The sequence below is a fragment of the Aulonocara sp. 'chitande type north' Nkhata Bay genome, linkage group LG3 (assembly GCF_057382095.1).
Source record: "Aulonocara sp. 'chitande type north' Nkhata Bay isolate Kocher_YH1m ecotype deep benthic linkage group LG3, A_spYH_male_GT1.1, whole genome shotgun sequence".
NCBI lineage: Eukaryota > Metazoa > Chordata > Actinopteri > Cichliformes > Cichlidae > Aulonocara > Aulonocara sp. 'chitande type north' Nkhata Bay.
The window spans coordinates 32,593,642-32,611,151 of NC_141346.1; the positions used below are offsets into that span (position 1 = coordinate 32,593,642).

At 39.6% G+C, this 17,510-nt stretch overlaps 1 protein-coding gene across 1 annotated transcript in view; it reads right to left on the reverse strand.

Moving 5' to 3' along the window:
• Nucleotides 1-718: 718 nt before the first annotated feature.
• The window catches only part of tnfsf10l (TNF superfamily member 10, like), a 73,900-nt gene continuing 57,108 nt past the window's right edge, over nucleotides 719-17,510 (reverse strand). The window contains exons 3-7 of the mRNA XM_086276960.1: nucleotides 13,185-13,221; nucleotides 12,978-13,085; nucleotides 9,585-9,748; nucleotides 9,147-9,257; nucleotides 719-9,056 (exon numbers count right to left, since the gene is read on the reverse strand). Coding sequence (XP_086133086.1) covers nucleotides 8,871-9,056; nucleotides 9,147-9,257; nucleotides 9,585-9,748; nucleotides 12,978-13,085; nucleotides 13,185-13,221 — 606 coding nt within the window. The 3' untranslated portion in view covers nucleotides 719-8,870. The remainder of the gene's footprint in view (nucleotides 9,057-9,146; nucleotides 9,258-9,584; nucleotides 9,749-12,977; nucleotides 13,086-13,184; nucleotides 13,222-17,510) is intronic.

The window sequence follows — 17,510 nt, forward strand, 5'->3', positions numbered from 1 at the left end:
TTAGATCCTAAATGAACAATTGGTATAGGTTGCTGGTGTTCCCATTATAACACCAGCAACCTATACCATCCATACAAGACAGGATGATTCATGCTTTTGTATTTTCTTACACCAAATTCTTACCCTACCATCTAAATGTGGCAGCAGAAATCGACCCCCATGAGACAAGGCAACGTTTTCTGTTGTCCAAATTTTGGTGAGCCTGTGTGAATTGAAGCATCAGTTTGCTGCTATTATCTTATCAGGCAGGAGTGGCACCTGCTGTGGCTTTCTGCTGCTGTAGCATGGCTGCTTCAAGTTTTTTGTGCATTCAAAGATGTTCGTCTGCATAACTTGGCCATAACGAATGCTTTTTGTTACCTTCCTGTCGAGTTTGGCCATTGTCCCAGCACGTTCTCACTCCTGAGCGTACATGTGTAGATTCATTCCAAACCGTTCTCACGTTTTCATTTTTTCTGATCTCGTAATGTAGAATATATCGTAATATATCGACGGTTTGTCACCTAGCGTAAAATGTTACGCTTTGGGAGTGAGAGCGTGTTGATTCTCCTCACCTCTGAAATCAAGAAGGCATTTTACAGACCATTCTCTGTAAATCCTAGAGATGGTTATGTGGAAACATCCCAGCAGATCAGCCCATGTGACAGCAACAACCATGCCACATTCACTTACACAGTCACTTACATCTCTATTTAAAGCAAACAACTTGGCACTAATATTCCTGTTTGACAGTAGGCACTTTATTTGAGCACAAAACGACACAGAAGAGCATTATTTTTAAAAGGCACAAGGCAATCAGCAGAACTTTACATGTACATTCTTCAGTTGGTATCAAATGTGATTTTAAGAAAAGCAAAAGGATATGTGTTGAACAGTATCTACATTCATAAACCGCTTTAATGGAGAACTGTTTGTTTCAGTGATCCCTGTGATGAGAATCAGTTTGTAGTGTATTAACATGTCATTTTTTATAAACTAGAAGACATATATGAGCAGAAACAATCATGAACGAAAATCTCCGCCTCGTGACTGTAGTGTAGTCATCAATGTAGCTGATTTGTCAGAGTGGGGAATTGGAAACAAGCTTTATCTAACACTAACAACACACTAGAAGCTGTTTCATAATGAAGTCTAAGATTTATGTTGTCTGTGTGCACGTGCTTCATTTCAGCTCAGTGTAAGTCTGCTGCTGTTTAGTTGCTCTCTGTTTCACCGAGTGTGTCCTCTGCTAGACTGTGTTTGTGACGCAGAGTGGAGAAGAGGAGTGAAAACCACAGCAGCCGACTTCAGGAAAATACAATACACTACTGTGACTGTAATAAAAAGTTTCCAACTAGTGCTAATCCACCTAAATTCTTTGCTTGTGATGATAGTTTGCTACAGGAACTGTATACATTTTCATGCGCTCAGGGAGTTTTTTCTCTACTCTGACTGGCAGGAACAGAATACTATCTCTGTTATGGGTCTGTCTGATTCACAAATTCAGCCCTGCATTTTCTTCACACAGTGGGGTCTAATGCTGTTCTTGTTTGTGTTAAAAGAAATCTTGTGAGTGAGTAAATGAGTGTAGCTTCCATGAGCCAAAGGGTGAGGTTGGGGCTAATTTACATATCTATTGAGCCATGACTAGTAAAAGTGATGTTTACATCATTTTAGGCCATGGAGCGATTACTTTCTTGGGAGAAATTCTAAATGTGTAATTTGGTGGTAGAGTGGGTCACCGGAATTCAAAGCACATTCACTCTTGTACTCTTAGTCAAGCTAGCATTGGAAAGGACATGTGTTCATTTTTGGAAAGAACAGAATTATATGTGAGGTTTTGGACCAAAGCTTAGACAGCCAGCTGATTATGAGATTGCTTGTTTCACATCCTTGGAAAACACAGGCATGCAGGCAAAGCATAAACAGCACATGTTCTGCTTTTGTGCAAAACATTTAATGTTTAATTATGCAAGCGGTGCTGCTTAGTGACAACTGATACAAATCTGCATAGTGGTGCACATCAAAGTCAGAAATAGAAGCAGCAATTTAAAAAAAGCACTCTGCTGTTTTCAGATGCTTGTTTGGCATATGTTCGACTTATTGCGTAACAGTGATTGTCTTTTATTTGTAAGATATTCAAATATGTACACAGTTCCAATCCTCTGCAGTGGGGGAAATTTGCCTGTCCTCAGCTCCTCGAGGGCTGTTTCGGTGCTTGCAATAGAATATAAATGTTTGACTTCTGACAAGTACGCCTGTGGAGATATAAAGACATTTGGGGGATCTGGTTGTGTTTGTCCTCTTCAGTTCAATAAATTTGCCAAATAATACAAAACAGTATTTATCATTGTGTCAGTTCCCTGCAAAAACTGGCAAAAGGAAAACTAATCTGGTCCTGATGAGTTGATAGAGTTAGTTGTTTCATGTCGGTGCCAACAGAGCACTGCGGCATATTTGCTGTGTATGTGGTACTCCGCCAACATTTGGGGGTGTATTTCAAAATCTGCCAGTCACTCGAGCTGTTAAATAGACTTAAATTCGATTATTTCTTTAAGTGTCCTGCAACATGCAGCTATTTAATAAGCAACAGATGTTTCTTAGAGCTGGTGTTGAAACCAAATATAATGGCTGGGTTGCACCTGGGGAACAACTTGAATCATAGAAAATTAGCTAACTGGCAGGAACTGTGGTCAAATTATAACATATAATGGTCTCACTTGTGGTTCTGTGCAAAATCATTATGGCAACATGTTAAGATATGTAAGGTAGATGGTTGCTATGAATTTAAAATGTATGCTTCAAGTTCTTCCAAAATTTGGCTCTCAGTGTGTGTTTTATGAGAAAAGATGCATTCAGCTTGTTTATTAGTGTCCAAATGGTTTATTGTGTCGGGGAATCACGACCTCAGACTCTTAAATACAGCTACATCCTCACCGGGATCAAAACAGGAGCTTGAAGGTGGTGTTTTTCCCACCCCGTGTAAAGCCAAGACTGGAGAAGCTATTGTGTTTGGACACCCAGTTTGTCAAAGTGAAACTGGACTTGTGAAGCCCTCCCCTTCAAAATATATATCTATGTTCCACAAGCCACGCTGCTTGCAAAATATAAACACAGCATGAATCTTGGATGGGAGCTCAAAAGAGAGCATAACTGGAAAAGATCTCAACGCTGACTTACATGAGGTCTAGATTTTAGAGTGCCCCACGGTGATGGCTTAGTTTCTCTTTCCAGGTCTCGTAGAGAGCAAGAGATGGACATGTCTGACTCGCGGTCTGGCAGTTTCAAGCGCAATGCTTTCAACTGTTGTCCAAAACCACTTTTGTGCATAACCACGCACACACACACACACACACACACACACACACACACACACACAGATACACGCACAGGAAAACAGACAAGATCTGATTTCAAACTAAAAGCAATATTTTACCAAAACACATCAAAAACAGGCCTTGCTCAATAATAAGAACTGAACTACAAAGGTAAACATCGCTAGGTGGTGATGTTTTATCATTCACAATCCAACAGATTTAACCAAACACGTGTTGGGTTCACAGCAGACCACACATATATTTGTACTCTTCCTATCTCACAATACGACCCTTCTAATTATCATCTGCTGGATGAGCAGCATTTACATATGATAAACTTTGGTTTTACTTTAAGTTGCCTCATCAATTTAACTTTATGCTCTCGCTTTCTCATGCACTATACTTTCAATCTTGCCAATATAATAGCAACGATTTTGTATTTAGTAAGGCTTAAAAGTAGGAATTGAGACCATAAACACATCAGCAATGTGTTTAGAGTGGCTGCAGATAAGTTAAAAAGTTAGACTTTTTGCTCATTGGCCTCCATAAAATCTGACTTCTTTTTGCGACCACAAGAGTCGCCCCCTGCTGGGTATTAGTAAGACTGTAGGTTTAAGGCACATGAATGTTATGTCCATCTTATGTCCAACACATAAAAGAACACCCACAACCACAAGACTAGACAGTGGCAATACCTAATCTTTGATTCATTTCAAGTTGCAACATTTTTGTCACTGTTTTACATTACTATCGTGTTAGTTAATATTTCTGTGATAACCTTGAGTAGTTTGGGGAAAGCTTTTTTTATTGACCCAGTAATGTACTCTGAGTTTAGGACCGACTATTGTTGCTCATCAGCCTAGTAAAATCCAATGACTTGGATTTATTTCACCCCCACCAAACACCATCTGATGTTTTGAGTTACTTGGATGATTTGTTGTGACATTACCCCACAGTGTGCTGACAAGCTCATGTTTTATGTTTTTAAATGATAAACTAAAGCAGCGTGTGTCCTTATTTATACATTATCTAACAGAAAGTGAAATGCTGAGAGATGAACACACTCACTCTGCAGGGTACTCCACATGAAAAACATTTTAGCTTCAGAAATTTAATTAACCAACCAGCAGGAGTAACGAGTGTGTACACAGAAATGTAATGAAATGATCTGTAAATCAAATCATAACAGAACAACTGTCCAATTACTTGCAACATATGGATCTCTGAAAATCTTTGGCTTCAGCGTAATGAATACATCTCAGAGGACAATCATTTATGGATGGAAAAGTGACTTTACGTGACATAAACTTCTCAGTTATTATCTTGTGACTCTGTGACACATTGTGAAACATTTTAAATCACTAAATCACTATGCACAGAGACCCCAACACAGCTAAATGCTGAAATATGTTATTTTATAATCCTTTCTGTTAAATCTGGAGCAAATTTGTAACATTGTTTTTGCCTGCAAATTGTAAAACCTAAGTTAGCCTAGCATAGCACAAAAAAATAAACATGGAAGCCATTACCACAACTTTTCCCAATGCTCACTAATTGCTCACAAATAGCCTGTCTTCTATACTGTGAATTTAATAAAGCTGCTACTAGTAAACATTTGAAAAGTTTCAATGCAACTTCTTATCAATTCTACTGTTTCTGATACCTATGCTAATCTAAGCTAATTATCTATTAGCTATTGCCAGCTACACCCCAGTCATACAGGCCTAGAGAATGACCGCTGTGGCAGCAACAAGTAAAAGTGTGAAGTCTCCAGTATGTTATTGAGTGATTAATGGAGGTTACTGGTAGTCACTATGTGAAACTGGCTACCAAGAGGATGTTGCACCAAAAACCTTGTTAGCAGATTGCTGCTGTTGCATGAGAAACACTGACTTGTCTGCAAACCCTCACCAATTAGTCATCAAAAGGCAATGAAATTAAGGAAAGTACAACATGAAGACAGTTCTCCATTAAAGTAAAAGGTGCATCTTTTGAAACGCATTGGTTATAGCAGCAAAGCACAACATTTACTTAGTTAACTTTCTAGATTTCTGGTTTGAATTGTATATTTTTAAGTTTTACTAAGGCTTGGCCAGTAAATGGAACATCTTTGCAGATAATTCTACAACTTTCCTGCAAATTATCGGCAACTTCAGTAATTTGCTAGCAACCAAAGCAATCACACTTTTTTGTGTCTGGCTAACAGTTTAGTTGGCAGAAAGTACAATTTTAGATTTACCACAAATACCTTTCCACAAAAGGTATTTGTGGTAAAGGTGTTTGTCTGTTTGTTTGTTTTTTCACTCAAAAGAATAACCATTTAAACTGCAAAAGGTAGGAAAACTTTGTATGCGTGGTATAGAGATTTACAGTTATAATATTATTTAACATGTTGCATAATTGTTGAAGTTACCATATATTATTTTAACTGGAATATAACTTGACTTCACACAGGGAGCGTTAGAGCAACAGAAACATGTGCAGGTGCGTGCCACCCAGCAAAAATTGAGCTTAAAACAGTAATTTAATGCAATATGAGATTTGCCTTTCATTTTGTGATTTGAGTAGAAAATAAACCAGCTCTGTTGCTGTGTTTTCATAGCATGCCTGACAAAACTACACCATAAAATAACCTTCTTCACGGTATGCATACAAAGATATCCTGTGCTGTATGGGAAGGAGGGGCTTAGTCTGGAAGTTACCCTATCAAATGTGTGCTTAAGTGTACAAAGTGTACAAAGCAAACTGGAGCTCACATTTGCAAATAAACACATGTGAAAAACATTTTTTTACCGCATTTTCTGAATCATCTATGTGAACCAAGCCCTTTGAACAAACATATATTCTTGTGTGCGCACCCTCGCTGTATGCCAGATCACTGACAATTACCAGATGGCACAGGGAGGCTAGACAGCCCAGATTAATCAGGGCATATGTCTTCACGCTGGATGTGACATTGGATGATGTGTGTGTCTACATAGCACAGGCTAGCCTGGATGTAGTGTGAGGTGATGTGTGTACTTTTTTATGTGCACACAGAAAAAAAAGCATGTAGGGGTTGTGTCTGTGCTAGGCGGTGGATGGTTTATGTCTGCAAATATCCTCTCTCACTCGTTCCAAATCTTGGGCTGTGTTCGCTTGACTTGGTGTGGGATCCTGTGTTTCAGATTTGTAGCATCCGAGTGTGTTTGAGAATACAGTTTCTGAACTGCTCATAATGTTTGCAATTGTTATGTGTATGCACCAGTGTTACTAAGTGACTGTCAGCCAATTTTAGTCAGCTGTTTGTGTTTCTGAACAAACAATTTCAGCACCGATGCATTAAATTAGTTTCCATACCCTATTTCTTTCACTGTCACTGACGTCTACAATAATAACATAGCTGAGGTTACATAATGAAAGTATTGTTTATCTTCCCTTAACCTGGGCACAGGCTGCTTAAAAACCAGCCTTTTTGCCAAGTCAAGTGCTTTACATTTGTAGTCGTTCTCATAACCAGCAGGGGGCAAATCTCTTGTTGCAGAAACAGGTCCGATCATGTCGAAGTCTGACCTCAGTAAACAATCTCCTGATGAGTAAATGTTTGCAGACGCAAGCTGAAGATACCGACCACCACAATGCTAAACTCAAAGCTCGAGAATGTCCACAAACCAGTGCGTGACTGTGTATTCAAACTATCAAAATGTTCCTTTGAGTTTTTCTGCTAAACCCATGTTCTTGCTTAAGGTGTGGATTTTTTGCATTCTGAGTGTCCAGATGGTGGTTAAAATGTTTAGCACCAATCATTTTTCAGCAAATAGAAGGACAATATGTTCCACTCTAGCTAGCACAGAGAAAGCTTTTATTGGCTGTTCCCTTATTTAAAACGAGTCGCCACAGCGGATGCATCCACATATTTGATTTGGCACAGATTTTTAGGCTGGATGCCCTTCCTGATGCAACCCTCCCAGGGATCTCCACCTTCTCTGTGTTAGCTACTATACTAGAGGATTTTTCTTTTTTTTTTAACTGAAGCATTGACATTGCTAGAGGCTTGACAGGTTTAAAACTTTCCCCAAATGCAGAAGCTAGACCAACAATTACAGTGAAAGAAAGCATAGAAAAAAGTGCTCATGTGAATGGGTGAATGAGGCAAGCTGTATGAACTGCTTTGAGTCCACTATATAAGAACCAGTCCTTTTACTAAATGCTGCAGTTGTTTTAGGTAAGTGCACATTTTGCCATGTTCAAGTTGAGCTACTACCCTGGAAAGATAATGCAATACACCAATAACACCAATGTTAACTCCATGTATCCAAAATGAGATTTTTATGTTATGGAACCAGTGATCATTGCAGTGAAAACAACAACTCCATGTAACCCAACCTAAATGTCACTTTAATCCATGCTCTCTGTGATTGTGAAACTAGACTATTTGCATGTGTTTCTGTCATCTTCTTCTCACATTGTTGCTTTGTGGTTGGTTGCATAACTGCTCCATGAACTCAAATATAATGCAGCTTCACAGGTTCGACAAGATAGATAAAATAGTTAACATGAAAAGATAAGAGAAGGAATCAAGGGAAAGAGAAAGAAAAGACATCAACCACGCAGAGTGGTCAGGCTGCATACTACCCACAGCATCGCTCTCTGTCCTTTAATCTTTCAGTGCCGGGCTAATTCTTATTGGCGTTATCAAGATTTCTCCCTCCTTGTTTTCACTTCTTCTTGGCTTGCAGACTCCTCTTCAAAAAGCTCTTGGCTCTTTCTACAGTTTGTCACAGAGGCAACCCCTTCCTCCACTAAAGGTCTTTACATAAAATCCACAGTTTTAGTGTTTCGCAAGTAGGAAGTCTTTAGATTCCCCAAGTGGTTTTAAGTCCAGTCAAAGGTAAAATAAAAATGAATTACTTTTAAAATCACCACAGTCCATTGTGTAAATCTCATTCTCAGCCATACATATGTACAGAACTCCCATCGCACACTTAAAAAAGAAGTTTTTGCTTTGGTTTGATTGTTTCATTTTCTTCTGCAGCCGTTGATGTGGAGAGTAAAGTTTTTATTTTGTGTAAATTCTTCAAATCCAAACCAAGGGTTTAATTTTTTCCCATAAAAAGGTCACTGACATATTCACACATGTAGGGTCATGTTATATTGAGATCTAGATAGCATGGTGGACTAATTTCTGAACTTCACCTAGAAGGTTGTGATTTAATTTTTTTCCTGTGGCAAATTCCCCCTTAAGAATCAACTGTAAATCAAAGTCCTCACATTTATTTCTTTTTCACAATTGCACATGTCTTTTATCTTGAAGTCTTGCTTTCTCTTAATCGAGAGAGCAGGAAAGGCAAATCCACTATCCTCTTGCAGTATTCTTCACCCATGTAGATCTTTCAAACCCCAGTTCTTCCATCCTTCAGTGCATCTGCCCAAGCAAACACTGACGATCCAGACCTCCATTTCCTCTTCTGTCTATAGGACCATTTTTTTCCCCCCAATCAGTGGATATTCAAAAGGCCCCAAGCTCTCCAGCCCATCTGTTTATCCATCCATTGTCCCATCGCTTCTTTTTTTTTTTTCTCCAATCCTTTCCTCTCAGAGGTCCAGACGGAAGGCGCCAAAGTAGCTAGCAGATTCTTCTGCATTCACCATGGTGGGGGAAGAGACAGAGACGAAGATCTCGTCACCGGCCCTCAGTTCAAAAAGTCCTCCCTGGTAAACGGAGTGTAGGGCGTACTCAGCGTCTGGAGCCCAGCACTTGGTTCCCACACCTTTCAGGAGCTGGAAAAAAATTACAAAGTAGAGAAAATCATCCCAGTGCTAATGACAGTGCTTGTCATTGATTGTTTTAGGAAAACAGAGATGCTGTACCTGTATGGGGCTTGGGTAGGACGTTTTCTTGTAGACGCACTGCACCAGTTGGTGGCTGACGCTGCGCTGGTCCCCCTCATTTGCAGATGGGGATGGATAACGGAAATACACCTGGACAAAGGTGGAAATAAGTTAATGCAGTGACTTGTTTTATGTTTTTTCCTCTTTGACGTGCCCTTGTTTTTGACAGAAAAGCAGGTTTCCTGCAGTCTACCTTACAGGTAGACCCTACTTGTAAGGTAGACCCTACGATAATGAATCCAATCATGTTGTAAACAACAATTAATGGTTAATAAAATTGAATATACAACAGTCACAGACACCTTTATTCAGCAGCTATCACTACAAGGTTAATTAATGACAAACTTGTCATGTTAAAACACACAAAAATATGGCAAAGTGCCTGGAGCATCTCCTCCATCTGCATAGCTTTCTCACCTGTGAGTACAGATAGTACCTCCCATCTTGGGGCACTCGGAGCTTCCCATTAGACAGGGTCATGTTGTGCAGGTGAGCTCCTAGGCTCTGATTGGCCCATGAGCGGACCAAATGGCGGCAGGACTGATGAAGACCAGGCATGATGCTCAGGGAGGAAGAAAACCCTGTTGGCAAAGATTAAAAAAGTGTCAAGAGACAAATTCTAAACAGAAGAGGGAAGAAAAACTGTCACATGGGGATGGAAAATAAAAGGAGTGGGGAAAAACAAACCAGCTAAAGCCTAGAAATCATAGATTGGATGTAATAAAAAAAAAAAAATCAATACCAGGTTTAAAAACTAAGCAAAGACACATATCAGTGAGTGTTTGCCCAAAGCTCAAAAGCGGCAGCAGCTGGCAAAATGAACCTTGAATAAATACAGTTTGTGACTCCAGAGTAGTGCGCTTCTTTCTTACAGCCGCCAAAGTTGAGCAATAGTTTGCCTTTTCCCCTAAAGCCCTTAAAATATTGAGAAACATCTGAAATACTGAGTTAAAAAAGATAAAATCCTGTGATTAAAAAAAAAGCACTTTTAATTACAGTATTATTTAAAATTTTGGTGAACGATGTTTACATTACACAGTTGAGCCACCATGTCTATTGGACAATGTAGGCGATGTGGATTTTCCTTCTGAGTACTCTGTAACAGGGCACTCTGAAGTGCACATTCAAACTTGTACAATGGCCACTTAAAGCAGAAGTGGTGATTTAATCTTTGGTTAAGCCTGTTTCACCGGTAAGAGGCACCAACTTGAAGCCAAAGTCCTGTAAGATGCAGGAAATACTGAATACTGCTGACTAGAACCATGTGTAGCAGTTTTCCTCATGGCAGAAATTAAACATTTAACACAAGTGATTTCTCGTGCATGCTGGCTTTATTTCCTCTGCCACGTGTACTTGTGTGACTAGTGTGCAAATCTGAAACACTGCCATCAACAATAGAAGCTTAAGTCTATAACACTACAATGTAAATGCTGTGATTTATTAGCACATAACCATCGCAGAGACCTTAACTGAATAAACTCTTCCATCTGATCCAACGCTGAAAAATGATTTTCAATCCAGAAGTGCGAGAAACTGCAGTTCCTTTAGTGGCCACTTGAGGCTCCAAAAACAAGTCACTTTCCAAAGGCTTGCATTAAAAAACATGTTTACAGCCTGATACCAAAAACTGCATTAGCTTTTCTCTTCATAAGAACTCCATGCTGGGTGATTTTTTATTTTAGAACACATCCACCTGGATACTGAAGGGATGGGGGGGTACATTCACTTTAAATGAAAAGTTTTCCCAAAAGAGCTTCACCTCTGCTAGTCAATGAAGTGGACTGCACCATTGTGTACGTGCTGTTTTAGCAGGTACTATCCAAAAAAGAATATGACTTACTGTATGGAACAAACCATCCAAGACGTGTGTTACTGACCTGTTGTCTGTGTGACAGTCGTGACAACTTGGTCTTCAAGATGCACTGAAACTGGAAAACGGTAAACGGAGATGGTGTGCCTTTAAGTACAAGTTGCATTTTTTGAAACTTGTTGGCTGCACCTCTGCAGTGCAACTTTTACTTTGAATGTAAAAGTAAATTTATTGTACAGTTTTTCAAGTTGCACTGCTGCTCAGCTAATAGTTAGCAAGCATTCGCAGACAAACATGAAAAACAGGAAACTGAGGCAGTTTGTTACCAAACAAATCGATTGCTTGGAGGTTTTTGGTGCAGCAACTTCTGTGCAACCAATTTCCAGCCAGGAACTATCAGAAACCCTAACAACCAGTCAGGAAAGACGCAGTTGCAACTAGCAAATGGTGATGTCCAACATGGCGATAATTCATGGCATAACTCTTAATGTCTGCAAAATGTGTGCAAGCTTATCTTCATTAACTAATACGTAAGCATGCTGTGCTTTTGCTGTGCTTTTGCTGTCCACATAAGGTACCTTAGGGCTCCAAACAAACCAACGTGGCAACAGCCAAAAGGCAAACTCTGAAGCTTCAAAACGGACAGTCGAAACCCAGATGGCAAAGTCATGGTGACGACTTCAATTCTTTACACTCTCAGTTGTAATTAGTCGGGTCATAGCTTGTGTGTGCCAGCGTGAAACAGTTTTCTTCATGTGTAGGATAACTTCTCTTTCTAAGAAACACCCATCGCGGATCAAAGTTCCTCCAGTACTTCCTTATGAGAAATCCAGGCTTAATGTGTGAACCTCACCCTCTTACACACACACAGTCTTTCTAGCTCTTGCACACACACACACACACAGCACATTTCTTACCCTTTGTCAACTCAGTGGAAATAACATAAGGAAGGCTTTGCCAGATTGTCAACACCCTTCAGCTTGCACGACCGATTCAGATGAAACAATACCAAAGTCATGAAAAACACATTCCAACTTTAAATTCCATGTTTTATAACGTGTGTGATTCTGATCTGTGAACTATATAAATATCTACTTTACTGCCACATACAGCATACTGGTAGACCTCACAGACTCAGCTTAAAACTTCAGTGTTTCTTAGTAAATGCCTCGGGCACACAGGAAGTGGTACGAAAAAGAGCAGCAGAGTAGACTTTAATGTGCTTCTAAACATGCTACACAGGAAAATGGGGAAGAAAATGTGATTTGGAACTTTAACAGATGGAATAACTTAATAATCCACCCATTCATCTTTTTTAATTGGTTATACAGATAGGACCAGTGGAAGGGCTGGAGCCAATCTCTGCTATCATTGGGCAAAAAGTGGGGTACAGGCTGGACAGGTTGACTTCCATCACAGTTCACTAATTTTGATTAAATAAATAATCAAACATACATGTTTTTGGTTTCTGGGAAACCAGAGGCCCCAGTGTGCACCAAAGAACTCGATAATAATACATTTTATTTCTTTGTGAATAATTTTAATAAACAAAGCTTCCTAAACAGGACTGTAGTGTGTGTAAATCTGAAAATAGCCACTGGGTGTGCGTGACACTCACGGACTGTAGCGCTACATTTCTGTGATCTAAGGAGCTTGGAAAGAAAAGCTCTAGACTTCTTTAAGTTTCTTGAAGATTTTTTATCTTTCATCCGAGAAGCTTCTTCAGATTTTTTTCTTTAGATATTTTTTAAACTTCATGAGCAGCTGCTCCCAATGCTCGTCAGTGTTCCTTAGTCTAATTCAGTCCAGATGTCTGCACCATGTAGGAACCAAAACTGTTTATGTGCTTATCGTTGATTTTAACCAATCAACCCACAGTTTTGTGCATGCTCGGCACATGCAAAACATACGGCTCAGCGGCAAAACTTTCATTTTCCTCTCCGACTTCCCGAAATCTTTCGCCTAGATTAATGATGACCGCTTAAACACAGATGCCTCACCTTGAGAACTGGCGTCTCTGAGGGTCAAGTGGGCAGATGGCCTCTGGGTCACGGGGCTCATAAACTTTGACCCTGAGTTGTTGAAATTGTGAGGCATGGTTCTCGCCTCTAAGGGAGAAAGGGGATCAAAGAACATTAAAAAAGTTAGTGAGAAGGTGTGTGTCTGTCTGTGTTTGTGTGTGTGTCTGTAGACAAAGGGATGCTCACCAGTGAAGATGCGCTTTGAGATGATGCTATCTGCCACCTAAAAGAAAATATAGAAAAACATACAAGTCAACAAAAATGTGAGAATAAGAAAAAAAAGGAATTGTTCACTTTATGCTGTTAAATTTAACATCTTAGCGTGACCTAAAAAAAAAGAATGTGCAAACTCACTGCTGGATAAAAAGGAGGTTAATGTAACATGGTGAGCTAGACTAGCTTGTTTCATGTGAGTAACGCAAATAACAAAGGATTATTCACACAGGGCTGGATAGGATACAGCTGATTCATCTAATGCCATCCACCACAATTACCGGACATGTAAAACGATATAAAATTGTAATATTTGTGTAAAAATCTAACATTCAAACTTTTGTTGATAAGTAAACTAAATCAGCAAAAATAAAGTAATTTTTGAAGTTTATTTAATTTATTTTTGTATATTTTGTATACTTTTTGTTTTTTGTCTAAAATTAAATCTCTATATACTATTTACATGTTTTAAATACATTTATTTATTTAAATTATTACATTTCTATTTTTTCCAATGCTTTTTGAAGCATAATAAAACATTAGCAATAAGCAAATAAAATATAATGGTTAACTTAATTCTCTAATGCCTGACAGGAGGTCAACTTAGGTCTGATGACTGTTGTAAATACACGAGCATAAATCAAAGTTACATGAACTTTCCATAATGTTTCAGAGAGAGGGGAAACTGCTCTTTAAGTTAACTACAGTACATACAGTACATATTAAATAACTGAGAAAATTGTAAATAGCTTGATTGAATTATTTCAGGAAATCAGAGGATCTCCAGTCACAGTCACATTGCATAGCCACAGGAGCACAACATCCTTAAACTATGCACGGAATCAGTCTTTAATTAATCATTAAAGCAATTAAACAGCACCACAATAAGGTTTTGAACTTGTGAATTATTGGTCCCATAAATCACTCCCCCACAAATGTTGTCTGTAATTGGATAAAGTACAAAACACTAAGTGTATGAAAGTCAATTTAAAGATAAAGGCACTGTGTTGTACTGTAAGTGTTGTCTGTCAGTCCATTTTTACAGCTTTGTAACTGTTAATAAAGATGAGCTTGTCCAGCTAGAGTGAGAGTCGAAGGTGTTATTTAACTCTGACTGTAAAGTGAATCATTAACCTGCAGTTGTTTCTTTGGGCTCCTCAGACAGCCAGAGCCAGTTTTATGGGTGTGAAGTGGCTGCAGTGGACACAGTTGTTTTGTTTGTGTCGACTGTTCTGTAATGAATTTATTGATTCTATAGTTAAGTAATATTTGTACAGCCCTAAAGTAGCAATGTGTCATGGTTGAGCTTCGTGATGTTTACGACACCGTCCCAGCTTTGATTCACATAGGGAAAAGAAAGTTTGCTAAGAGAGGAAACCTTAAGGCAACAAACATGTTCTAGGGACAAGACAAAAGCAGAAGTATTGAAATTACAACACGAATCATTGTGAATATATCAGATAAAGATAAAGATGTAATATTTGGTTTTTTAAGTTTAGCTGCTAAAGGTAAAAGATATTTTCTTTTTTCACAGAAAAATCTTCAGTTGACCCAAAATGCTGCACTGAGAGCACTAACTGGGACTAGAAAGAGAGAGCATATTTCTCCCATTTTGGCTTAGTTTTGGCTCCCTGTTTAATCCAGAATCAAGTTTAAAATATAAAGTCTTTAATAATCAGGCCCCATCTTATCTTAAAGAGCCTTCAGCTTTCAGGCCCCTCATCTGTGGAAACAGCTCCAATTAAGGTTTGTTAGACAGACTCTTTCAAGATGAAGTTTTCCGTATAGTTATGCTGGACCAGGTGACCCTGAACCATCCCTTAGTTACGCTCCTAAAGACTGAGATTGCTGGAGGATTTCCCATGATGCCATTACTCCTCCAATCCCTTCTTTCTTCCTTTGTACACCACTATTGCATGTCATTAACTTTTGTCCCAGACTGCCTTTTGTCCTGTTTATTGCCTATGGTCTATTACCCCCTCACTCCCAAACCAGTTGCAGCAGATGGCTGCCCCTCCCTGAGCCTGGCTCTGCTTCTTCCTCCCCGCCATCGTAAAGTGCTAGTGGAGCTCTTCCTCTAAGACCTTGCAGGTCTTCACGTCACAACAAAGTGCCTTGAGATGAGTGTTGCTGTGAACTGGTATAATTAATCTGAATTATTTTAGCGTAGCTCAACTAACTTTGGTACACTTCTCTCAGTGAGAATGAGGGAGAGGGACCTGATCCTGATGAATAATGACTACAGGAGAAAGAACATTCAGGACATTTTCATCAGCAGAGAATGTGTGGAGAAGTTTCAGACTTAGCTTAGTTTTAAAATTGGACAATACACTACATGCTCTTTTTTTCTTTCATTTTACACTCTCCTGTCTTTTTTGCCTTCTTTCATCATCTCAACTCTTAAATATAAACTTTCCTTTTCTTCCCTCAACAGCACACACTTCCCCGTCGTCCAGTCTCTGGTTTATTTCTCCTGCTCCTCTCTATCATTTATGTTCCCAGGGAGTGGCTTTTGTTTCATCCCAGGTGTAGACACAGCCAGGACCAAAATACAAACAACTGACAAATTCAAAGAATAAAGAACAAACAGCCAAAAAAACAAGCCGACCCTCAACAGCACAAAGTATGTTCTAGTAAAGTGTTTGGGCAGCTCGTGCTGCCAGAACAGCTTCGGTGTGCCTTGGCATTGATTCCTCAAGTCTCTGGAACATCAATCTAACAAATGATATGCCTTTTATTTAGTGTTTTGATGATGTGGTGGAGAGTGCTGTCCAAAGCATGGGCCCAAAGATCTCCCACAGGTGTTAAACCGAACTGAAATCTGGTGACTTAAAGCGAAAGCATATGATTCTCATCAAACCACTCGGTGGCATTGTCATCCTGGAGTCTGCCATGAGAATACAAGTGTTTTAAACTGATCTTTTCCTCTAAGGAATCAAGAAAGCCAACCCCTAACAGAGCCACCAGACCCCATAACGGCAAGGGTCAAGGGTCAAAGTTCTTCCTTTAATTTGTCACGCGTGCACACACACACACAGATGCGTTTTGTCTCTCACACACACTCAGTAAATCTTCTTCTCCTACACACTGCTTTCTCTACTGACACGTGTTCCTTTTTTTGTCTCTCCCACTTTGTAAATCAAGCTTCAGTTGCCTTTTGTGCATAAAATAGATTTCCCTCAGCTTTAACTTACTTAGCGAGCTTTTAATTTATAATTCCTTTTACTTCTCTCCCCCCTTTTGCCTGTTCTCTCTCCCTTTCCCCCCTTTCTACTACATGTCTGCCCACTCTGCCCACCTGTTGGGCTCATGTGGTCAATCTGAAGTGCCCCGAAGCTGGGCACTGAGCTCCTATTGAAATAAATCTCTGCGATTAATTTGCAGAAATACCACAATATCCTGAATATGATTAATTCCATTTTTAATGGTCACCCAGCTGCCCATGTGATGTTATTCTTGGCAGTGGGATTGTTTCTCCTGCACTGAACACTCAGCTCAACCTGCAAATTGAGCATGATTGCTCTGGGGTTCAGTATGTGTGTGTGTGTGTGTCAGCGTGACACCACGGCTTGTGTATATCCTATGTACTCTAAGGGGGGAACACAATATAGAAAAGTGCAACACAGAGTGTCGGCTGGTCTCGCTCGGCGTAGCGTGCCTGTCTCTGCCTAACGTTCCTTGGGTCCTGAAACCAGAAAATTACCCCCACACACACTTAAAGAGAGAAAATTGCCAACAGACTTTCTGCCCTGCATGTGGTTGCAGTTGAAGAAAGAAAGGGGAAAAAAAACAACCCAGAAAAACACAGTGTTTCAGAAGCTTTCAAGCTCTTTCAGGGCAACTCTGGAGCAACATGTTTTCATTATGTCTGCTGGCTCTGATGCTTAAGCTCTCACTTGGGAAACTATGGGATGGCTACAGCGTGACATCAGCTACATGCATAATGCTGCACACAGGATTGGAAGGTTTCAGTGGCATCCTGAAAGATTCTTGACCAGCAGCACTTTTAAATGTGAAACCAGTGTCACTTGGAGTTATAGTGCTTTGTTTCCTTTACTGCCATTTGCCATCTGGTTTTTATTTACAACCTTCTGTATGCAGTAACATATGCTCGCTGGCCACTTCATTAGGTACAAGGTGTCAACCGCTCACTAATGCAATCAGCCAATCACATGGTGGCAACTGCATGCATTTAGGTATATAGGCATGGTCAATACGACCTTCAAATACCAAATAGGAAATAAAGCTGAGGAAGGAAGTAATAATAATCGCTTATTACAACCAAGGTATTCAGAAGAG